Source organism: Acomys russatus, chromosome 7 (assembly GCF_903995435.1).
Source record: "Acomys russatus chromosome 7, mAcoRus1.1, whole genome shotgun sequence".
Taxonomy (NCBI): domain Eukaryota; kingdom Metazoa; phylum Chordata; class Mammalia; order Rodentia; family Muridae; genus Acomys; species Acomys russatus.
Window position 1 is genome coordinate 4,014,376 of NC_067143.1, and position 23,841 is coordinate 4,038,216.

Below are 23,841 nucleotides of genomic sequence, written 5' to 3' on the forward strand. Positions count from 1 at the left end.
CTGCCTGCCTGCCTGCCTGTCTGCCCTGTCTGCCCTGCCTGTCTGCCTGCCTGTCTGCCTACCTGCCTGCCTGCCTGCCCTGTCTGCCTGCCTGTCTGCCTGCCTGCCTGCCCTGCCTCCCTGCCTGCCTGCCTGTCTGTCTGCCCTGCCCTGCCTTGCCTGTCTGCCCTGCCTGCCTGTCTGTCTGTCTGTCTGTCTGTCTGCCCTGCCTACCTGCCCACTGCCTGCCTGCCTGCCTTAGTGTTGTGGCTGGGCCTTTCTCTTCTCCCAACCCCAGATTGGAAGGCTTCAGGGACAAGAAGCAGACCCAGTCTTCTGGGAGGCCTCAGGGGAGGGTGAGGGCATGAGAAACAGGTGAAGAAGAAGTGAGGCTCCGAAGCAGAAAAGGGAACCAAGATAGACACTAGCTGGAAACAAGCCCTGGGAACTACAGCAAAGTCACAGGTAGATGGAAGGAACTGTAAGCTCAGCTCTCAGGCCTTCTAGAGACTGTAGAATTCAGCTCAAGCACGCTACTGACCCAGCCCTGACTCTCAGTCCTGCCTAGCCCCAATCCCAGCCAGACCTAGCCCAGACCTTCCCTAACCCAGCCTCACTCTGTCCTACCCAATCCAGACTCCGCCCAGTCCCACTGGTCCAGCCCCAACACCCCGGTCACTTACGAAGGCCTACGGTGGAGTCTGAGGCCATGGCCAACTGCAGCCTCTTGGAACCCCTCCAACTGTCATAGAACCCACCCCAACCCCAGCTGCTGCCCAGCCCAAATCCCTGAGCACTGTCTGGAGGCAGACAGACAGAGAGCAAGAATCACAGACAGAGGGACACATAACCCTAAGTCAGAGCGACAGGTATCCAGGAGGCCACAACAGTGCCTGGAAGCTGAGCCTGATGTGACTTGAGTGCATTCAGGCACTCGCCCCAGCTTGCCTTTGCACATGGACCAGAACTCACCTGGCCTCCAGGGCAAGACGGCAGCTCCCCTCGGCAGCCAAAATGAAAACCAAAAATCTAGCCCCTCGTACCACCAGACCAATGTGAATGCCCCTGTGCCCATTATCCACACTCAAAGACTCAGCCACCAGGAACTCTCGGCGCCCACACCTATAGTCCGACGGGTCAGCATCCAGGAACCGCCAGCATCTCTCTTCCTCCCTCACAGGCTCAGCACTCAGATTTCTTCCCTGCCCACCATCCTCCCACGAAGGACCAGTGTCCAAGAGAGCCCTTCTCAGGGTCTCCAGCCCAGCACACACGACATGCAGTCTATTGCCTACAGCCGCTGGCTTAACTCCAGAGAGGCCTCCTCCATTTCCCCTACTAGCCGATTCGGCGTCCTGAGCTCTCACGCCCTGGGTAGCGTCCGGTCAGAAATCCAGAGCTTACAAGCCAACAATGAAAGCCGCCATTCCGTGACCCAGTCACACGCCCGGCCCAGTGTGGATGTCCCCCCATCCCTAACCCAGAGCCCAGCGGCCAGCATCGGAAGCTTTGAGTCCTTTATCTGGGACTCCGAGGAGAGTTTGAAAGAATTTTCATGTGACTCTCTGTCTAGTCAGAATACTGAAGACAACACAACCAAGGTGCCAAGCACTGCTTCTACAATGGGCTCGACACGGTGAGTAAAGGAGGGGAGCAGGGGAGCCGAGCTCAAGCCTGGGGCTGCACAGCTACATTTGAAACTGGAGTTGCGGCAGCAGTTAGACAGTTCCCTGGGTCAAAACGGATGGGATCTGGGCAGATGCCAGGTAGATGAGATCTGGTGTTTTGAACTTAGACATCCTCCTGCCTCTGACTTCTGTGCTGAGATTAAAGGCATGTGCCACGAGGCCTGGCTTCTCAGACTGGGATTTGAAGAACCAGCAGTGGGGTGGCTGAGCAGGGTGGATGGACTGCCTGCTGATGACGGTCACATGATCTGTCACAGGACTAACAGCAAGAGCTGGTCACTGCTTCCCATAGGCTGGAGGCTGTTGCTCGAAGGCAAGAAGATCAGCAGGTACCTTAGCCTGGTGCTGACTGTGGCTGGCATGGTGATGCTCAGCCTCATTGCCTTGTGGCAGCCCTGGATCCACTTCCAAGTGCCTCTGACGCCTCCAGAGGACCCCACCGGCCCCAACACCATCCCCATCGACACCATCTTTTTTATGCGCTGCCCCGACATCTCCTGCATGAACGAATATGACAAGAATGCTTGTAAGTCCAGCCCTGTCCTCACCCCTCCAGGGACTCAGGGCCCCCCCTTTGTTCCTCACCCCTCCAGGGACTCAGGCTCCCCCTTTGTTCCTCACCCCTCCAGAGACTCAGCCCCCCCTTTGTTCCAGAGAACTTCAAAAATAGTACTCCCCTTAGGCTGCTCCTTGACACCCACACAACATCTTCATGCCCAAGAGCCTGATGCCGCTGACCAAAAAGCGTGTCTCACATGCCAGATCCGATGTATCCAATAGCCATGTCCTTAGAGCTCAGTGTTGGTGCGCGAGCACGCGTAAGTGTGCAGATGCAAGTGCGCCTGTGTGCATGTGGGGACCAGAAGACAGCTTCTTAGGAGAGGTGTCATTTACTATCATCCAAAGCACCAGGACCAAAAGCAGCTTGGGCAGGGAAGGGCTCAATGCACGTTCAGTGAATCGGCCTCCGTTGCAGCAAAGGTTTCATTTTCATGGTTCTTAATTCAACCCGGGGTGGCTTACAACCACCTGCAACTCTGGTTCCAGGTAATCTGATGCCCTCCTCTGGCTTCTAGGTGTGTGTGTGTGTGTGTGTGTGTGTGTGTGTGTGTGTGTGCGTGTGGCTGGCTGGCTGGCTGGCTGGCTGGCTGGCTCTGTCTGTGTGTCTGTGTACGTGTACCTTTGGAGGCCAGAGGTTCGTGTCAGACGCTTCCCCAACTTTCCGCCTTAATATTTAAAGATTCATTTATTGGAGACAGACTCTCAATATGTAGACCAGGCTGGCCTCAAACGCATAGAGATCTGTCTTCTCCTGTTTCCCAAGAGCTGTGATTAGAGGCATGCACCACCGTGGCCATCTGCTTTAAACTTTTTGTGTCTGTGTGTGGGCATGTACATTAATGCGCATGCTCCCAGAAGCCAGTAGGAGCCATCACATTCCCTGAAATTAGAGTTACAGGTAGTTGTAAGCCTCCCGGGGGGGGGGGGTGCAGGCATTGAGCTCGGGTGCTCCAGAAGAGCAGCAAGCCATCTGCTCAGCGCAGGCCTGGTGCTCTTGACTCCCCTCTTTTCCCAGACTTGCTGGACCTGGCCTGGGCCTGCCTCCTCATCTCCGGCATCATGAGCTTCTGCGTGTGTATGGGTCTCATCAGCACTATATTCTTCCCCAGCACCAACCTGCCCTTGATGGACTTCTCTCTCTTCGTCTGCAGCCTCATGACAGGCGCGTGACTAAGGCTTCCCCTAGGCGCCCATCGCAGAGGCCAGCTCCATCCCACTGTACTCAGCCTAGCCCAGCCCACATCTGCCTCCTCACAAATCTCCAGCCATGATGATGCACCCAGCCCTGAAAACAGCCTCACCTCTAACTCCCACCTCACCCTCAGTCCCAGTCCAAGCCGAGCTTCCCCTCCTCCTCAGGCCACACATCTACCTTCCCTCCGGAACGCATGCCAAGGTTTCAGTCAGACAATTCAATCCTTCTACCTGAACAGAAAGTACGTCTTGTGTTATTTCCAATGACTAGAAAAAAAAAAAAAAATAGCCCAGGTGTGTCCAATCTGAAAAAGTTTCTTTTTCTCCCTTTTCACAAATTATCTTCAATTCCTGTTCATTCAAATTACCCAAAAATGATCCCTCTCTCTCTCTCTCTCTCTCTCTCTCTCTCTGGCTCTAGAAGCCCAATGTTAAGGAGCCAATAATAAGAATCTGACAGTCTTTGAGGTTTTCCAAGACACATACCAATCACCACACACCCTCATGATGGCCTGCAAAGATGGGTCTATGGTTATACCCACTGTAGAGATGAGAATACTGAGGCTCAGGCACATGAGAGACTGCCCTAAGGTAAGGGACAGAGGCAGGGTAAGAGGCCTAGTTTATGAGTCCCAAAACCTTCCAACGTCTCACATCAGGCTACAGTCAGGAGGCCCATGAGTGGAGATTTTGGGTCTGGAGATCAAAGGCACTGGGGGTAATGTAGTGGCACATGCTTGCAATCCTACCACTTGGGAGGCTACAGCAGCAAGTTAGCAGCAAGTCCAAGGCCAGCCTGAACTACATAGTAAGTCCAGAGCTAGCCTGGGCCATAAATCAAGCTCTTATCTCAAAATGGCAACAACCAAAAGGAAAGTAGGAAGTGAAGGATGGAGGGCAGATGGAAGGAAGAGAGAGAGAGGAACAGAGGGGAGAAAGTTCAGGAAGAGGAAAGAGGAGAGTGGAGACACAGCTCAGTCGGTGGAGCGCTTGCCTGGAGTGCATGAAACCCTGGGTTCCATTTCGAAACTGCACACACCAAGTGTGGCGTCGCACATCTTAAGACAGGAGGGTTTCAAGGTCACCCTCAGCTGCGTAGGGAGTTTAAAGAGAAAGCCACAGCCGTGTGACTAAGCCTGTGGGAGGCTCACACCTGGGCTGGACTTTGTGCTACACAGGGGTCAGCATCATTCTGGGGGTCCTGTTCTACCTGATGCAAGCCCGGAAGTTCCTGCAGGAGGGCATGACCTACATGCTGGGGAACAGTTTCTACCTGGCCTGGATCAACGTCTTCTTCTTCTCCATGACTGGTCTGCCTGGGCTCCTCCCATGTGGCCTCAGCGGTGCACAAGGCACTGTGGGGATTCACAGGAGTCGGGGTGGGGTTGCACCCAGGGCCAGGGAGGGCTGGACTGGGCTTGGAGCCAGGGCTGGGGATTCTTGTAGGCTGGGGGGTGGGTTGGGGACAACATAAGGATGAAGTTGATTTGGGGTTTAGGGATGGGGCAGGGGCTGGGGTGGGACAGTATGGGGTACACAGTGAGGGCTAGCCTACTGACTTCTTGCGTGTTCTCTATCCTTCTTTTTCTCTCTCAGGCCTCTTCTCCTATCTGAACTACATGAACTTCTGGTCCATCCTGGCACGCCAGGCCATATGGTCTTAGGACATGAGAATCAAGTGACACCAATGCTCCACTCAGGCTGTCAGCTGCCTCCCGAGCTTGCTCTCCATCCCTATCCTCATGAGTCCTGTAACTTCTGACTCCCCTCAACCCGGAGTACTTATATTTTAAAGAAAAATATCTTTTGCCCAGAAAGTTTCCTTACCTGAAAGTACTTTGTGGAACCACCATATTTCTTCCCCTGCCCCCTCCCCACCTTGTCCATCTTTGTCCTCTTATGTAGAAAGGGGACTCAGGGATAAAACACCAAAAGTCTACAGAGATACGAGGGTGAGGGTCCTAGGCATACACATGGTGGGTTTGTCTTGTTTTTTATTTTGTGGAAAATTGGGGAAGGGGGGCGTTTCAAGACAGGGCGTCTCTGTGTAGCCTTGGTTGTCCTGGAATTCACTCTGTAGACCAGACTGGCCTTGAACTCACAGAGGTCCGCCTGCTTCTGACTCCAGAGCACTGGGATTAAAGACGTGTGCCACCACCGCCTGGCTGTAAGGTGCCTACTGCCTGTTGAACAGCTGACTTACCCCCGCATCTTGACTTCAACATTTACTTCTTTTGACTTCCGCTGTGGTTTTGTTGTTGTTGTTATTTTTGAAACAGGTTCTTACTATGTTGACCAGGCTGGCCTGGAACTCACAGAGATGGGCCAACCTCTATCTCCTGAGTGCTAGGATTAAAAGAACAGTGAGCCACTGTTCCCCAGCTCCAACCTGCAGTTTTATAATCAATAATTCACCTTCTCTGAAAAAATCCTGCTCACATCTTCAACTCACCCCCCCATCCCACCCCTTCTCTTCTTCCCAAAGGCTCTCAACACAAGCCGGCTCGGTGTAGGGTTTTGGGAGGGAGTTGTGGGGCCAATAGTCATCTGCTGAATGGAGAAAGGTTGAAACGTGGGTAAAAAATCTCATCACTGCCCAAGCTCACCACCTCCTACACAGGGGACAGAGGGATCTTTTTCTCATTCTCACAGGTCTAGAGATTCTGTCACTTAGTAGCTCTATGACCCATAGCAAGGTTGCCCCACTTGGGACTCAGTTTCTTTGTAGCAAGGGAATGACCTACTACACAAATCCAACCTTTTGACATCGCCACATAATATTATCTACAAAGTTTGCATCCAAGAACTGCATGATCATAGGAGCAGAGAGATGGGTTAGTAGTTAAGGGTGCTTGCTTGCTTTCCCAGGAGACTGAGTTTAGTTCTCAGCATCCAGGTTGGGTGGCTCACATCTGCCTATACCTCCAGCTGAAGGGGGAAATCTGCTGCCCTCTTCTGGCCTCTGCAGGTACTGCACCCACACATACACCGTCCAACATACTCACACAAATGAAAATAAAAATAAATTTGAGAAAAAGAACTGAACCATTGAGCTATCAAAAAATCACAAGGGGCTGGACAGATGAAAAAAAAAACTACAAGGGGCTGGACAGATGACTTAGCTGCACTTGGTTTTGCAGAAAACCAGGGTTTGATTCCTAAAACTCACATGGCAGCTCACAACCTCCCAGAACTCCAGTTTCAACACTCTCTTCTGATCTCTGAGGACACCAGGCACACCTGTGGTAGAGGCATACATGCAAACAAAACACTCATACATATAAATCTGAAATTTTAAATTTCAAAGAAATTTTAGGCACTTTTTCATGTACTCCAGACTGGTCTGCAACTCACTGTGTAGCCAAGAGGAGACCTAAGTTCTGAATCACTTGCTGGCATTACAGGTGGGCACAACCAGGCCTGTTTTACATAATGCTGGGGATGGACCCAGCACTGCCTATGTGCTACACCCTACCAGCTGAGCCACACCCCAAACACGTGATCAAATAAACAGTCCAAATACTGTGCAGAGGAATACAAAATATGCACCCATAACGAAAGAGATGAGAGGTGAGGGGACCCATGCTATGGGGAAAGAGAAAGCCACTCAAGGGGAAAGGTTCAAAGTGCAATCCATGACATGGTGAAGGGGGAGGGGTCAGGTGGCAGGAGCATGAGGAGACAGCTGGTCACATTGCCATCTGCAATCAGGAAGCAGAGGGGACATGAACACCTGGGCTTTATTGCCCACTGTCCCCCCAAAGTGGGTGGGCCTCCCCAGGTCAGTTAACCTAACCAAGATAATCTATGCACAGGCCTGGCCAGCCGCTAACCTAACCCAGATAATCGCCCACAGAGTGTGCTCAGAAGCTTGTTTCCTAGGTGATTCTGGATTCTGGCACGTTGACCATAGTAGCCATCAACGTCATAAGTGGAAACCAAGCAAAGAGGCAGACAGGAAAGGTCTCTGAGTTCAAGGCCAGCCTCATCTACGTAGAAAGACCTTGTCTCAAGAAACAAAACAAAGACATGGCATGGGAGATAGGGGTAGAAAGAGGGGGACTGGTGGGAATGGAGACAATTTGGGGATTCTTGCCTAAGACGATAGGTGAACATAGGTGGCGGGGGGAGGGGCAGGGGGGAGCCATGTGGACCGGAGTAACTTGAAATGCAGAGATGACGGTACGAGCTGAGAGTGCTGTGGCAAAGAAGGACTTCGTAGGTTCTAGAGATCCCAGGAAGGCCACAAGTGAGTGAGGAAGATGAGGCACAGCGTGCACACAGAGGAACATCCCTAACGGCCTTGTTGAGAATATTGCCAGCAGCCGTAACGGGAACTCATTTACATCGCTAAGAGAAGAATCTAGTCTTTTCCCATACTTCCAACCACTAGGCTCCAAGGCAAAACTCTTCAATGGGAGGGAGAAAAGGCCAGCTGAACAAAGATCTCTCAGGTCACATAAAGTATTGCATTTATGGCTTAAAGAATGTAACATGGAAAGACTATTTGGAGGGCAAATTGAAGAAGAGAAAGAGAAAGAAAATCCATTACCCAATGTGTTAAATAGAGTAAAAAGAAACGGGGGAAGAAAAAAAAAAGCCCAACTGTGTGCTGTGTAAACTGATACAGGCAGGGTTTTTGTTGTTGTTGTTGTTGTTTTGTTTCGGTTTTTGCTTGTTGTTTTGTTTGTTTTACAAATGTTTTATCAGTTTTGTGGTTGAGGCACTCTACACAGCTCCAGCCCAGCCAAGAATTCAGAACCCTGATCCTTCCCCCTAACACCCAAGGGTCCAGATCCCTGCCTCCTTATTCAAACCCAGCAGCCTTCCAGCCCTGCTCCCTTAGACTCAGGAGTCCAGAACTACCCTCCCTCAACCATAGGGAATCCCGCCTTTCCGCCCCAGTATCCTTCTCGGGCTGCGCCCACCAAAGAACAAATTTGCTCCTAACTGCTGTCGGCCAGTCTGCGACGGTCCTGCCTCCGGCGTTGCGGCTTCGACCACTGCTAGGTAGGCCCTTTAAGTGTAAGCCAGCCTCTGCAGCCGGGGACTAGTTCTCCTGCCGCGCTGGCAAGTCCGGCGGCTTCCGGTTCTGGCCCCTCCTACGCTTAGGGGGCCTTTCTAGTCCTGCTCCCCCCCCTCCTTGGGAGCTGCCTCAGAAGTGCCTGACGAGAATGACCACTCAGAAGCGTCCTTCATACTTTTCGTCCTTTCTGGAGACGACATATCTTATCACCTGATCAGAAATATTTTAGCGGCAAGCGATGTTTATTCTTTCGGACCCCCCCCCCCCCCCATCAAAGAGGGATTCCCGGTTCAGGCGCAATAGTAGGCTGCCTCGGGGCGGAGCCTAAGGGACCCTGGAGGCGGGGCCTCGCGGACCCGGTAGGCGGGGCTGACAGGCGGCGCGTGCTATAAAGTGGGCCACGCGGCGGCTGTGGGGCGCGCTCGTGCGGAGTGAGTCAAAGGTGGGGTTCGTCCTGGTAAGTTTTCCCGGCTTGGCCTCGGCGCTTTCCAGCCTGTGATGGTGCTTTGCGCCGTGGGAGCGCGTGTCCCGGGGTGTCCGTGGCGTAGGTCACCGTGTACCTGTCGCGTGGACCGGCTCAAGAGCGCTGCTTGGGGCCGCGGGCGCTCTCGGGATGGAACCGGGGTGTCGCCTGAAGGGGCGGATGCGGGCGCTGTCGGGGCGCTGCCCGCCGCCGGGTGTGTGGAGCTTGGGGATGCCGGGACGGGGCCTGTCTTTGTCTGTGCCTTAGTTGGGCTACGCCATTTCTGCTGCTCACGTCGCGGGTCTTGTCCGCCATCTTACCCGTCTTTAGGTGACATGGACGGGGTGTGTGTGTGTGTGTGTGTGACATAGAATTTTTTTCCTCCCAGTGACAGCCCCCGTGCTGCCTGCCTGCAGGTTCTCTCCGTAGGAGATCTCTACCACTGCCCCTCCCCCGTGTGGGATTTTGGCATTTTTGTGCAACCTAGAACACATGAGGGCTGGAGGAGGATGGGGTGTAGGGGCGATACACGATACGGAGTTACCGAGGCGGAAGGGAGTGCACGTGGAGGACTGGATTGCTTCGGAGCAGCAGGTAGGAGTGGACAGGAGAAAGGAAGTCAGGCCTTTGTCCGCCTGCGAGAACACTAATACAGTGGCCACAAGATACCTAATGGTTTTGTTTTGGGGGCCTGATGGTACAAGCATGTCGTCCCAGCTACTCGGGAAGTTTGAAAGTAAGTTACATACTTCACCCAAAATATTTTAACCACACGTTCGTCTGTAAAACAACCTTTTTCTGTCTACCGATCAGTGCTAGTACCACTCTTGGTTAGATTCTTTTCCTCCTGGGATCCTGCTAAGTCATCTCCCAGATGTCTTTTCACAGGTTGGTTCAAGAGGAAGCTCTCTGGTCCTTGTTTATAAAACTTATATCTCAGTGGGGTTTTGTTTGTCCCCTCCAGAGAACAGTTCCCTTAGTTCCTCCCACAAGGTTCTTTAGAGGGATTTGTGTCTTCGCAGGTTTTGTTTTTCAAGGTTACTGGCAGATACAGTCAAGACGGGGGGGGGGGTGGGTGGGGGGGAGCATCACGTTGTGAGTTCATAGGGAGTCCGTGGATCTGTGACACTGGGGAAGTGGAAGCGTATAGTGAATTTTGTGTTTATCGGTCTTTCTATTGGGTCAACTTGGCCACCATCCCTGAAGGCAAATAGCCTGGTCGCTGCAGAAGGTCGGGGGCTCCCATGATGTTTAGCACTGGGCTCCGAACATCCTTGAGGACACAGTGCCCCTCCAGGACCTTTGACACCTGGGGGTCTGAGGAGCTCTAAAGTTTCTGTTCTGCCCCTGTGGCCTGTCCCCACACATGCCCTCACCAAGTCCTTCCTCTATTACAGGTGTATCTTGAAGCCAAGTAGCCATCTGTCATCATCAACTCGTGGTGAGAGCCTTTATTTTTTTGATCTATCCGCACCTAAACTAGTGTACCTTCCTCTTGGGTGACTTCCTATAATTTGGGATTTTTTTTTTAAACTAGCAATTATAGGGGGTGTTATATATTCAAACTCACTTAATGGGGTCAGTCGGCTGGTTGGTAAAGGTCTCAGACCCAGTTCATAGCTCTGTACTCGTCAGTAAGCCATCACACTTAAAGCTGGGTGCTGAATGGAGAGGACACATTAAAGGCAGGTGCCCTCTGTACACAAGAGGGGCCGTAAGGACTGGGTAAGGTGCAGAAAAATAGAGAACAAAATGGCTGTCAGCGTTATCACCTGCCCACTGGATCTGTGGACGGCATACAATGAACCTTTAAGAATTCTTAGGTCCTAGCAAATAATGTGTACATAGAAATGATACTCTTTAAAAAAAGAACCTTGAAGTTACATGGGAACCATTATTAAAATAACAAGGTTTATCGGAAGACAGGAATGTGTTATCTGAAAAAGAACAAGTTCTCAGCTCTAGGAGACTCTCTCCTTGTTTCTTGGATGTTGAGAACGGGGAGAACAATGAATGTTTTATATCTGGCCATACTGGGCTTGTGCTAGGAATGGCGTGTCCGGCACAGCACTGGACACATGATGTCTCCGAGGGCTGGGCAAAGGTGTGAGGCCTGTAGCCTGTCTATGCTCCACTCGGAATGGAACAGGCGAGACAGGAATGTGTCCGCTGTCACAGCCACTGGTTATACGGGGCTTATAAGCACCAGAAATGGGGTAAGTGTTGCTGGGCTTAGTTTTTCATTCCCAATTACGTGGCTACATCTTTGGCCAGCTCATTTCTGCACGAAATTGAGGCTTATGGTCGCTAGATAGTGTGAACACTTGTGTGAGCATATCAGACTAGGATGAGCATGAGCTCAAGGCCAGCCTGAGCTCTCTAGCTAGACTGTTGGGTGGAGACGAAGAGAACAGTAGTTGAGGGAAATAAGTTCACCACATCCCACTGGGGTCCTGGGTAGATGCCAGTTATCCACAGAATGCTATCTATTCCTCTACCTTGGGAAGTAGAGGCATGCTGGGACTGTAAAAGCCAACTTTGGCCACATAGACTGTCACAAGTAAGTAAATGGGGGAGTGACCAAGTGTCATTTTCTTGCCAGGATTTCTGAGCACTGGGCTACACGGTCCCCTTTGGGACTTCAAGTCTGCTAGGACTTAATAAAGGGAGGGTGGGTGTTAATATTACCAGGACCCCTGTGATGTCCAGCACTGGGCTCTGACCATCCTGAGGACATGGTGCCCCCAGGGACCTTTGACACCCTGGGGTCTGAGGGGCCCTGGTTACAAAGGGAGTGGTTGGAGAAGTTGTGGTCTTCATGGGTCTCACCAGCTTTTCTCCTCTCCCTCCTGCCAACAGCCAGCCAGGCTTCCCTCCAGAAGCGCTGCCTGAGGTAAGGTCAGGGCCTTGACACTACTAAGACACTGATAGCCCTGTGCTGTAAGAAAGCTTGTCAGTGTCTATGCTTGGGGACCCCTATGATGTCCAGCACTGGGCTCTGATCACCCTGAGGATGTGGCGCTCCCCAGGACCTTTGACACCTGTGGGTCTGAGGGGCCCTAACTACAAAGGGGCGAATAGGGGTGCCACGCATGGTCTTTTGTGCCTTACCAACCTCTTCCCCTCTCCTTGCCTACAGGTGGCCCCTGCAGACAACCCACTTCCCTCCAGGTAAGAGCAGAACTGTGTGGGGTAGAGGTCTTAGTGCTAATCGCAGGAACTCGGTTCAGACAAGAGAGTTGGGGGAGAAGCTGGACCGGGTTTCTATGAGGCAATCTGTCATCTACTCTTGGGGACCCCTGTGATGTATAGCACTGGGCTCTGGCCACCCTGATGATACGTTGTGCCCCCTGGGACCTTTGACATCCAGGGGCCTGAGGGGTTTCCACTCTAGGAGGATGCTGGGTGGGAGGGTGGCCCTTTGTCACCTACCAGTATGCCCTGTGTCTTTTTGCAGCCTCTGCAACACCATTGCTTCTAGCCCTCCTGTTGTCTTTGCCTTGGGGCTGTAAGGGCCATGGCAGAGAGAGTGCTGGTGCCCACCCAGATAGGCCGGGGGGACCGCTACTACACGTACACGGAGCTGTTGGCCATCTCACGGCGTTTCAAGCAGAACCCCAATGAGCTCATGGTCACCTGGATCCTGCGGGTGTATGACCAGGGAGGCCCTGCCCTGTCCCTGAATTCTGGGGAGCTGGGGCTGCTGGGTGATCTCACCCATGATGCCATCTTTAACTACCGCTGCAAGGCTCTGCGAGGGAGCGGCTGCCAGACGCTGCTGAGCTGGCTGCTGCAGGCCTGGCGCCAGCGCTGGGAATCCTCCCTGCATTTTGAGGCCACTGAGCTGCCCTTCAGGCCTTGGACCACCATGGAGGAAGGCATCCAGCTGGTGCGAGAACTGGGCATGATTGAGTGGATCTACCTTGACCCAGAGGGCCCCGTGGACCTGGCCCCAGAGGATGTGGCTTTCACTCAGGGCCTACAGCGGCGCCTGCTCACAGCAGCGCCCTCTGAGCTGCGGCTCTCACTGGTCAGCCTTTTGGTGCGTGGCATGACAGTATTGGAGGCCGTGATGGAGATCCAGACCATTGCTGATGTGGGCCTGCTCTGGCGCCAGAGCCATCCAGGCCGCACCAAGCTCATGCTGGGCCCTAATCCAACTCGCAAGGACCTCCTAGGCTGGCTGCTCAGCCACGGCGTGCCACGGGAGCAGGTGGACAGGCAGCCCACCAAGGTACTTCTGGAACTGTACATCAAAGAAGCCAAGCGCAGCCGAGGCCACCCCAGCTATGGGCTGGCCGAGGAGCAGCCCCCACCGCCCCCCTACTCCGACCAGGCCTGTGGGGAAGAGCCGCCCGTGCGTCACGACTAGCCCCAGACTAGCTTCAAGAGGACACTCGCACCCCAGGGTTGAAAGTGGGAAGAGGAATTGCACAGGGGCTGCCTGCAACCTAGGCCACTAGGAGACAGTTTAGCCAGCACCTTCCCTGCATCCCATTCCTCCAGCACTTAGTGCCAAGTTCAGTGGCCCCAAAGGGGTGTGCATGTCCCCAGCCACACAGTCCATGTGGGACTGTGGCCATTTGCTGTGAATCTAGGGTGCTTATGGCCCTGGAGTTAAAGCCTTTGAGTTGGAGCATAAGGCCATGCTGAGGTGGGTGGCCACATCAGGGACCCCACCCCTCTGTCTCCACGTGGGCCCCAAAGCACTACATACAGGCCATCTTGAATTTTTTACTTTTTCAATGCAACACTTACATAGTATTTTAGGTATGGGCCACATTTCCATGGACTTTTACTGGATGTTTGACACTTTAGGGACAGTATCCCTACTATAAAGGTTTAACATTGTAAACTTTTCTAATGCAGCATTTTTACTTTATATTTTATTTTGAGCTTGTGTGACACTTTGGTTTTGGGGAGAAAAGAGCCTCCTTTTGTAAAAATTTTGCCTTGGGGGTCCTGGCCCCACTTTCTCTTAACCACGCCCTTCCCTTTCCCTTTTGAGGCACCGACCAGCTGGGACTGGTCTCCCTGGCTGCACACATGGCCCCTGGCCAGTGTAGATCTGGGTTTAGTGGAGGGGCGAGGTGGACAGCCCTGGAGCTTCTGCCTTCTTGAGTTCCTAGTAAATGGCTGGTTCACTGCCCTCTGTGGGGTGTGCTGTTTGACTTGGTCCCGGCGAGGGTAGGATCGGGGTGCTGAGCTGGGTCCAGGGCAGGTGAGGCACAGGCGTACTTGCCCACCTCTGGCCTGTCTCCAAAGGATACTCCAGTGCTCTGGTAAGGAAAGGTGGGCTGGTGGGGCCGTCACAGCCTCCGGCTGGCCTTAGCCCCTGCCTCGCAGCCTGCTTTTGGTTGGGTTTATTTTGGCCCTCCAGTTCAGGCAGTCCTAGGATTCCAAGGTATGCTCCTTGGCTTCCTCAGGATCTTAGGTCTTGATGTGCCAACCCCCAATGGGAAACCTAGTCACCTCTCAAGACAGGAACACCTGTTGGCTTTCCCAGTCTCAGCTGGGGCCTCAGGGTGATGGGAGGGTGAGGTCCTGGGTACAGGACATCAACAACAGGTCCTTTAAGAACCTCCCTGCTTCAGGGAGGACTCAGGACTGTGAGTATGGTTACCTTAACCAATACCCTGGGAGAGCCCTATCCCCATTTAACTCATAACTTATGTATTGGGCAATGCTAGGAGCCAGCCCTCAGCTCTCAGGCTATAGGTTCCCACCTGCACACATGCTTATTGTGGGCCTTGCCACATGTATGTATAGCACCTGAGTACAAACATGAGTGTCCAAGCAATCACAATGCCCAGGGCCCTCCCAGCCTTCACCCCCACAGGCGCAAGCGCAGTAAGTGACAAGCCAGAGCAGCAGGTGTGCACACATGTTGGGATCCAGTGTGAGCTCAGGGAGTGCTTTTGTGTCTGTCCCATTCCCCACCCTCTTACACGGCCCCTCCCAGGGCCCTCAGGCAGCTGGGCCTCCAGGCCAACAGGCCAAGCCCCAGGCTCAGCACGGCCAGCACAGCCACAGCTCCGGCCAGCAGGGGCACCGTGGCTGCGGGAAGAATATGGGGGTTGTGAATCCCAGGCCCTGGGAACTCCCCACTCCCACCCCTGCGCAGAGGGCTGTCACCTGGGGGGCTGGCAGGATCATAGGAGCCGTGGCAGGGGGCCCCATGAGCTGGAGGCCGGGCTGGAGCAGTCAGCTGCTGGAAGCGCCCAAGTGGACAAGGAGCTGGGCACCCAGGGACCCTGAGTGGCAGGGGCGGGCGGGAGGTGTCATTGCGGTAGATGAGAGAGATGGTGACATTCCTGGAGGTGGAGAGGACAGAAGTATCACTCGTTCCCCCTCCTAAGAGTCCCTCCCTCTCATTGCTTGCCAAACTGTCACCCATCCTCACTCTCCATCTTCCTCCTCAGGTTCCCTGGAGCTCCCTCGGAATTCAAAGGCCATGCAGGCAGCATAAGGTGGGGTGTTCCCGTCGTAGAGGCCCAGGGCTCCCTGGAGGGCCAGCAGGGTGCTGTCGTGCTGCGGAGAATTCCAGGGGAGGACCTAAATCAGGACCCCAGAATGCTTCTAGCACCCATATTGTTGTCCCGTCCCCCCCTTGAAAATAACCCCAGGCCATTCCCATCCACACCATGGGTGGTCTGTGATTGTCCAGACATGCACACTGTGGTTGGGCACCTTCCCTGTCTTTACTATGTTTCTAGCGATGCAGTCGCATAGAGATATGGGCCACCCAAGGCAGTGGACTGTACAGGGGGACTGTGGTCTTCCCAGCACCTCTGTCACCCATGTAGCAATGCGCACCCTTCCCAGAGACTCACAGCTGAGTACATGACCATCTTGAGAGGCAGCCCCAGGCGCTGGGCCCGTGAGAAATTGCTGAGGATGGCATCTAGCAGAATCCCTGAGGGACAGGAGCAGAGTGTCTAGGTGTCCCCTCCCCACCTGGAGAGCAGCACCCCTACAGACCCCACATCTTACCCCCTGTCAGCTGGGCCTTTTCTGCTGCTCGGGGTGGGCCTACGTGTGCCCTGATATCCAAAGCTGAAATCTGTGACAGGGTCCTCAGGACATCTGGGGAGGCCCAGGATGGAAGGGTGAGACCATGGGCACGCTGGGGAGAAAGGAGGAAAGGGAATCCCTGGTCACCCCCCATTTGGTGTGTGTGTGTGTGTGTGTGTGTGTGTGTGTACACATGTACATAGGCTAGAGGCTACCTGCAGATGTTATTCCTCAAGCTTGGCCCACCTAGTTTGTTTGAGAGTCTCACTGGCCTCGAACTCACTGAGTAGGCAAAACCCCAGGTGTGAGCTGCTGCACCCAGCTTTTTCACATAAGTGCTAGCGATGCAAACTCCTCGTGTTCATATGGCAAGCACTTTAGTAACAGCCAACCCTCCAGACCCTGGCCACAGTTCTTACCAAGCCCTTAGGGACCAGACATGCCTTGGAATCTGACATTTGGGATTCTAGAAAGATCCAGTGAAATGGTACCAGGAAAATGGGTGTGTATATGTGTGTGTGTGTGCTGTGTCACCATCCTACCAGCCTGTCATTATCCCCCACCTGCAGAGGCGGAAGCCGGGCACACAGGACTAAATTACTTGCCCTAATAAACAGGCCAAGTGCAAATTTGAAATCCCCAGCTGGGAGAGGGGAGGGAAGGACTCACCTGGCAGATCAGGGTATCCAAAACTTTCCATGCCCTGCGGAGTGGCTCTCCAACCAGGGACAGTCCAGTGAAGTTGCCCAGGCGGGTCAAGAAGTCCTGGGTGGAGATGGCAGGGCTGGCTGAGCCCCAGCCCTGACCAGTTGCTTGGTTCTCAGCCCCATTAGCCCACCCCAGCACTCACCGTCCAGCCCTCCAGGGCCTCCTGGTAGTCAGCCGCCTCTGTGGACTCCCGCAGCAGCTCATGGTATCGAGGACAGCTGCGCATGGGGAACCTCAGCAACTGAGGGAAACTGAGGCTCAGGGAAGACAGCAGTGAGCCTAGGGTCTCAGTCTGCCATGGGGCCAGTCACTAGCCCTCGCCTCTCGCCCAGTTTCCCCTGTATCCAGCTGTGCTGGGCAGCGGTGGCAGCTTGCCCCTCTGAACTGCCCCACCAGACAATCTTGCTAATCTTGACTGCTCCGGCCTTCCAGAAATAGATCCACCTGGCTGGGAGCTGCCTCTGCCTCTCTCCAGCTCAGTGGTAGGCTTTGTTTCCATCCCTTTTTGTGTAAGTGTGGTGCTGGTTATGGAACCCAGGACCTTGGACAATCTAGGCAATCCCTCTACCCCTAAAGCATATACCCCCAGCTCCTCACTGGGGGATTCTAGTCAGGTACCTTACCACTGAGCCACACTCCCCATTCCTCCTCACTGGGGGATTCTAAGGCGCCAGAGGTCTACTCCTGAGCTACCTCCCCAGTCCTCTTGTGAAATTTCACTTAAGAAAGTCTCACTAAGCTTCCCAGAATGACCTAGAACTCAAGATTCTTCTGTGTCTCCCACCAGATCCAGCCCCCTGACCTTGTCCTCAGACACAGGCACTGTGTGCACTGGAATGGGCTTCCAGTCAGCCTCAGGACTTCCAGGGGCAGCCTCGGGGAACAGCCCAGCCAGATTGGCCTGTGCACTCTCCAGGGTCCGGTCAAAGTCTGTGCTGCGGATGTACACCTGGGGTGGGGGCCAGCAGAGGAGGTGGACAGGCCAAGGGTCAGTAGTGTCCCAAATCAAAAGCTTCAGATTCAGTTTGGGGTAGGTTAGGTGAAAGGTCAGGAAGAGGGTCAAAGGTTAGGCATTGAGGGTCAAAATTCAAGTGTCTGGCCTTCAACTTTGGAAGCTGGGATCGAGGGTCAGAGGTCAGAGTTGGGCAGTGTGTTGGGCTGCCAGGGTCTGCTGAGACGGAAGGTCAGATCAAGGGGATTGGAGGTAAGAGGTCAGGATGTAGAAGGTGGGCACTTGGTGAATAACATGGAGCTAAAATTCAGTACTGAGAGGAGTCAGGGGTCAGAGGCCAGGAAGACTCAGGCAAAGGATGTCAGATGACTGAAAGGGAAGGTCAAAATTGATGCAGATTCGGAGTTTGGAACCGGGGGTGTTGTCCAGTGATGGAGAGCTTGCTAAGCATGTGCAGGCTCAGGCCCTTTCCAAGAAACCCCACTCCCTAAGAAAGATGGAATCAGGTTCAAAGGTCAGAAGGTCAGGATGGAGTGATTGAGAATCCAGACAGAGGTTGAAGGCCAGTCAGTGGTCAGACTGTCATATCTGAGAGAAGAGCAGAGGTCAGCGTGGATTCCTGACTGACCCAGAAGCCCGTGGGAGTGCAGGTCAAGTAGATTGAGATCAAAGGCAAGAAGTAAAGACCAAAGGGGGCTCTGGGGTCAAAGGTCAGCAAAGTACCTCCTCACGCCGGTACTCCGGGCTCAGGAAGGCCTTGTAACGCCTCCTCAGAAATCGGCCCAGCTCCAGCTGCTGTCGGATCCCCTCCTGGGGACAGAGATGGCCTCAGCAGATCCGCATCACCTGCCCCCTAACCCTCATCCTCACCCCCTCTCCCTCCTCACCTTTGTCAGCTGGCCCAGGCCTCGAGGCCACAAGGTGGAGGCAGCTTCCTTGTGCGGATCTGTAGGATAGGAGGCCAGTGGCGCCCGATCGCCATGTCGGAACACCTGGGGATGTTGGAGAACCAGGTCAGGGGTGGCCTGGAAGATAGAGGGTCAGTCAGGGGGGTGGGGGGCTTCGCACCAGAGCCACAAATAGCAGGGGCCCCTCCGGCAGGCCCTGGGGTGGCAGCAGCAGCAGCAGCAGTAGCAGCAGCAAGGATCCCGCAGTGTGGCCCTGAGACCCGGGCTCAGCCATTTCCACAGAGAGCAGACGCTGAGCTCAGCCTGTGTCTGTGCTGTGGCCTCACCTGCTCATTAGCCTCCGACTCAGCCCCCTGCAAGCCACGCAGGCCCCAGCACGCTCCCCAGCAGCAGGGAGGCCTGGGATTAACCTGGTTCTAACCTCGTTCGTCTTCACAGACCCCCCAGGAGGTGTCCGATTGGCCACCAGCATGCCTGCTGTGCTGACAAGGAAACTGAGGCACATCAGGACCACTGTCTTGCCTGAGGAAACATCTAAGAAATGGCAAAGCTGAGAGGTAGTTACAGGGAGCCCTCAGACGCCCCAAGCTTCCCCGTGTTTCCCATTCTTCCTAAGATGCCAGGAGTCTCTGAGGCCCCCCTGGATTATTTGAAGATTTCACTTTCTTCCTACCACATACACCTGGTTAAAACCTACAGGGCCGGCGGGCATGGTGGCGCACACCTTTAATCCCAGCCCTTGGGAGGCAGAGGCAGGCAGATTGCTGTGAGTTCGAGGCCAGCCTGGTCTAAAAAGCGAGTCTAGGACAGCCAAGGTTAACACAGAGAAACCCTCTCTCAAAAAAACAACAACAAACAAAACAAAACGCCTACAGCCCTGAACCAAAATACTCAAGCCAGAAGTCCAAAGCTCTTACTGTTTCAAGCTGTGTGATATTAGGCAAATTACGGTACCAGTGTATTGTGCCTTCTTCTCACAGACCAGAGCAGGTGACTTCTAAGTACATTAGGCACTTAAGGAACTGTTAAGAAGTTGTACTGATGACCACCTAACAAATGGCCCTAAAGTTTAGCAATTTGTGTGTGTTCCTGTGTGTGTGTGTGTGTGTGTGTGTGTGTGTGTGTGTGTGTGTGTGTGTGTGTGTGTGTAGAAGTACATGCATGTGTGTCTATGGGCATATTTATGGAGGCCAAATGCCAGGTATCTTTTTCAAATACTCTGCACCTTATCTTTTGAGAAAGGCTCTCTCACTTAACCTGGAACTTGGAGATTCAGGCTAGACCAAGCTCCAGGAATCCTCCTGTCTCAGCCTCCCAAGCTCTAGGGTTATAGTTACAAGCCACCACGCCAAGATCTTTCCCATGGGTGTTAAGGAGCTAAATTTGGTCCCTCGTGTTTGTGGGGCGAGCAAGTAATGAGTCACCTCCCCAGCCCCAAGCTGAACATCTTAAGGCAGTTCATGTTGCTCGTGGCCTTTGTGGGCCAAGAGTTGGGAGGGCTTACCTTGCAGGGAGTTTACCTAATTTTTTTAAAGAATTTATTCATTCGTTTGTTTGTTTGTTTGTTGAGGTGGTGGTTTGAGACAAGGTCTTACTATGTAGCCCTGGCTGGCCTAGAACTCACTATGTAGCCCTAGCTGGCCTAGAACTATGTAGTCCTGGCTGGCCTACAACTCACTATGTAGACCAGGCTGGCCTAGAACTCACTATGTAGACCAGGCTGGCCTAGAACTCACTATGTAGACCAGGCTGGCCTAGAACTCACAATGTAGACCAGGCTGGCCCAGAATTCACTATGTAGACCAGGCTGGCCTAGAACTCATTATGTAGACCAGGCTGGCCTAGAACTCACAATGTAGACCAGGCTGCCCTAGAACTCACTATGTAGACCAGGCTGGCCTAGAACTCACTATGTAGACCAGGCTGGCCTAGAACTCACTATGTAGACCAGGCTGGCCTAGAACTCACTATGTAGACCAGGTTGGCCTCAAACTCACAGAGATCTGCCTGCCCCTGCCTCTCAAAGTGTGTGTCACTACATTGAGCCATGGTTTTAGTTCTTTTATTTGCTTGTATGTATGTACATGAAGTATCCATGGAGACCAGAGGAGGGTGCTGGATCCTCTGGAACTGGAGTTACAGGTGGTTGGAAGCCACTATATGAGTTCTGGAAAGTGAACCTGGGGTCCTCAGGAAAAGCCATCCCACAGCAGCAGGATCTTGTTTAGCACTGATAGCATTTGAACACGTGCTGAGCAAGTGCTGTGTGCTACATTTTTAGCCACAGCACCCAACCCCTTCTTAAATGTAGACTGAATTGCACTACATTGTCCAGGCTGGCCTTGAACTTACTCTGTAGCCTGGGCTGGCTAGAACTCCCAACACCCCAACGTCAGCTTCCCAGATGCTCAGATAACAGTCATGTGCTACCTATGATGGCTCCAAAAATTCTGTTAATCCCAGCCTGGCGTGCCTTTAATCCTAGCGCTCAGGAGAGAGAGAGACTAGGAGGATCTCTGTGAGTTCAAGACCAGCCTGGTCTATGTAGTGAGTTCCAGGCCAGCCAGAGGTACACATTGTGAGACCCTGTCTTGGGGGAAAAATCGGTTAATCCCAAAGCAATTCATGAGGCAGCCATGGGTGACACAAAATCACAGGAACAAACGTGAGTGTTAACAAAATTCTGTCCCCAGAGACGGCGCACACTCTGCCTCCTGGGGTACCCACTGCTGTGACAACTGACCACCAACCCACACAGCAGCAGAGGACCATGACACCCAAGCTGCTTTGTAGGGCCAGGTCCACAGTTTGTGGGACTGGCTGGCAATCAGGGTGTCCTTGGGCCACACTTCCTCTACCAGCTATGACAAACCCCACCCCCCGCCTTTCCCAACCCTTCAATCTGTGTCCCACAATTCCATTTCCAGAGCCAGCAGTTGTCACATCACCGCTGGGCTCCATCACCTGGTGTCCCCTGACTCTCTTTTTGTGTGTATGTGTGTGCTCATTCTTTTTCTTCATTAAAAACGTGTAACGCTTGTGAAGTGGAGGTGTCCACACACAGAGGTCAGAGGACAATTTGTCGACTCTGTTCTACTGCTGTGTGAGCTCTGGGACATGAACTCGGGTCCTTAGGCTTGTCAACAAGCTACTCACGAACATGCCCACAGCCCTTCATTTATTTTGTTTATTGGCTTCTTCACTTTACCCACTGAGCTATATCTCCCTAACCCCTCTCCTGGGGGATATGTTTTCTTATATATTACAAATAGAAGCAATGGCGCAGACATCTTTAGTGACTCACCTGCAGGTCATCCCACCTGCAGGTGCCAGAGCTGGAATTCAAGTCCCCACAGGCACCCCTCCCTCCGGGAGGCTTCCCACCCTATAGCCCCCCTCAGTGTTCAGCCTGGGGCATCACTGCAAAAGGCTGGGGCCTCCCATGGTCAATCCCTCTGTGCACAGCTGGTAGCAATTTGTTGGGGGGTGTGGAGAGGGGGTGATGAAGGCAGTTCCACATGCGTATATTTATCTGCCCTCTGCTCTGTGTCTCTCATAACCTGGAAAGTCATTCTAAAGGCAGAGAGGACAGAAAGAGTTAGGAACCTACAAAGAGCACCAGGTGGTCAGAGTCGAGGTGCCTCGCAGTCCCTGTCCTGTGGTCCAGAAGTCAGAAACTGCCACTGCCACTGCCACCAAACTTCACACTATCATGAACGTCCTGCCATCCTCACAAGCTGGTGACCAAATCCTGGTCTAACCCCTGCCTGTCCTTCCCACCCTTGCATGGGGCAGACACGAGGATGCCATTTTGCCTGCTCTTTGGACCTGTTCTCTACCCCTCAGCATTCTCCTGCCTCAAGATACCAGAGCCAATCTGTTCCTCCCCTGCTCACAACTCACCCCCTCTGTTCCCTGACCCCACCCCAATCCCCCCACCCCAGGCTCCCCAGCACGCTCCAGGGAAGGAAACAGAACCCAGTATAGAGATCCAGGTCTGGACTCTCCAATCTCATAGGTCTTGATGCTGGATTTAGGCACCACATGTGACATCCCACCCCCACCCCCAACCCTTCCCTTGATCCCCCAGTGTGAATGTCTCCTACCCAAAATGCCCTTCCCTGGTCACCATGGTCACCATTCTGGTCTCCCCGACAACCCCCTCCCATTCTTGAGGCCTCTTTCCTGTCTGACTCAGAGGCCTCGGGGAGAGAGGTCAAGCGGCTGTGTGGTTAGGACCCATGGCTATGAACTTGCAGGAAGTGAGGACAGGTGAAGGGACTGGGGTAGGGGTGGGGACAGGGAGGGGGCGGAGCTGACCTCTGACCTCCTCCCCCAGAATGTGACCTTGGCCATGGCAGTGCTCACCATCCTAGCTTCCATCTACTTCTTCAACAAGGTGAGGTGAAGACGGAGGGCAGGAGGGGTCAGTCTCTCTTCATTTGGCCTTGTGGCTTTCTCTGTACTGATTTGCCATGTGTTTTCACCATACCTCTACCCTCTACCTCTGCTCTAGGCTCAGCAGTGAGAAGGCAGGGCTCCCCAGTCCACCAGCCTGGCCTCCACCCACTCCACCATCGCTCTGGCCTCTGAGAACTAATAAATGTAACAGCAGCAGACCACAGCTCCCAAGTGCCTAACCCTGCTCCCCACATCCCTGCTCCCCACAGGTTCCTGACTGCACATAGCCATGGATCTCAGCGGGGAAAAATAAAAGTAGAGACCTGTCTCCTAGATCTGAGGGAGGAGGCTGGGCCCAGGACCTCTGAGTCTGAGGAAGGAGGTTGGGCCTTGGATCCCTGAGTCTGAAGGGAGGAGGTTGGGCCCAGGACCTCTGAGTCTGAGGGAGAAGGCTGGGCCCTGGACCTCTGAGTCTGAGGGAGGAGGCTGGGCCCTGGACCTCTGAGACTGAGGGAGGAGCCTAGGCCCTGCACCTCTGAGTCTGAGGGAGGAGATTGAGCCCTGGACCTCTGAGTCTGAGGGAGAAGGTTGGGCCCAGGACCTCTGAGTCTGAGGGAGGAGGCTGGGCTCAGGACCTCTGAGTCTGAGGGAGGAGGCTGGGCCCAGGACCTCTGAGTCTGAGGGAGGAGGCTGGGCTCAGGACCTCTGAGTCTGAGGGAGGAGATTGAGCCCTGGACCTCTGAGTCTGAGGGAGGAGGCTGGGCCCAGGACCTCTGAGTCTGAGGGAGGAGGTTGGGCCCAGGACCTCTAAATCTGAGGAAGGAGGCTGGGCCCAGGACCTCTGAGTCTGAGGGAGGAGGCTGGGCCCTGGATTCCTGAGTCTGAAGGGAGGAGGTTGGGCCCAGGACCTCTGAGTCTGAGGGAGGCGGTTGGGCCCTGGATTCCTG

The 23,841-nt window shown here is 53.8% G+C and overlaps 3 protein-coding genes and 4 non-coding genes across 8 annotated transcripts; 6 read left to right on the top strand and 1 right to left on the bottom strand.

Annotated features, from left to right (window-relative positions):
- The first annotated feature begins 935 nt into the window (after nt 1–935).
- Nucleotides 936–5,086, top strand: LOC127192388 (uncharacterized). The gene is made up of 5 exons (XM_051149673.1): nt 936–1,615; nt 1,925–2,193; nt 3,244–3,390; nt 4,601–4,732; nt 5,019–5,086. Exons 1-5 carry the CDS (start codon nt 936–938, stop codon nt 5,084–5,086), a joined length of 1,296 nt encoding a protein of 431 aa, XP_051005630.1.
- Nucleotides 5,087–10,031: 4,945 nt separating this feature from the next.
- Nucleotides 10,032–14,250, top strand: LOC127191370 (Friend virus susceptibility protein 1-like). Of its 2 annotated transcripts, XR_007830894.1 has the most exons (3): nt 10,032–10,352; nt 11,771–11,804; nt 12,051–12,083. XR_007830894.1 is itself a non-coding variant. In XM_051148441.1 (2 exons), the coding sequence occupies exon 2, from the start codon at nt 12,429–12,431 to the stop codon at nt 13,281–13,283; it is 855 nt and encodes a 284-aa protein (XP_051004398.1). In that variant the 5' UTR covers nt 11,330–11,804; nt 12,051–12,428; the 3' UTR covers nt 13,284–14,250. The 2 variants fall into 2 exon arrangements, 1 of the variants encoding a protein (XP_051004398.1); XM_051148441.1 differs by lacking the exon at nt 10,032–10,352 and having other exon boundaries at nt 11,330–11,804; nt 12,051–14,250.
- LOC127192527 (small nucleolar RNA SNORD88) lies at nt 10,148–10,239 on the top strand. The gene has a single exon (XR_007830998.1). It is a non-coding gene; the product is annotated as a small nucleolar RNA SNORD88 (small nucleolar RNA).
- LOC127192528 (small nucleolar RNA SNORD88) lies at nt 11,602–11,691 on the top strand. The gene has a single exon (XR_007830999.1). It is a non-coding gene; the product is annotated as a small nucleolar RNA SNORD88 (small nucleolar RNA).
- LOC127192529 (small nucleolar RNA SNORD88) lies at nt 11,882–11,971 on the top strand. Its single transcript, XR_007831000.1, has one exon. It is a non-coding gene; the product is annotated as a small nucleolar RNA SNORD88 (small nucleolar RNA).
- LOC127192531 (small nucleolar RNA SNORD88) lies at nt 12,205–12,296 on the top strand. The gene has a single exon (XR_007831001.1). It is a non-coding gene; the product is annotated as a small nucleolar RNA SNORD88 (small nucleolar RNA).
- A 605-nt stretch (nt 14,251–14,855) lies between the features above and the next one.
- Nucleotides 14,856–18,932, bottom strand: Acp4 (acid phosphatase 4). The gene is made up of 11 exons (XM_051149417.1): nt 18,654–18,932; nt 18,473–18,577; nt 18,309–18,395; nt 17,436–17,582; nt 16,776–16,874; nt 16,595–16,690; nt 15,905–16,037; nt 15,745–15,827; nt 15,315–15,442; nt 15,047–15,225; nt 14,856–14,968 (listed from the first exon to the last, which is right to left on the bottom strand). Exons 1-11 carry the CDS (start codon nt 18,765–18,767, stop codon nt 14,856–14,858), a joined length of 1,284 nt encoding a protein of 427 aa, XP_051005374.1. The 5' UTR covers nt 18,768–18,932.
- Between the last annotated feature and the right edge of the window lie 4,909 nt (nt 18,933–23,841).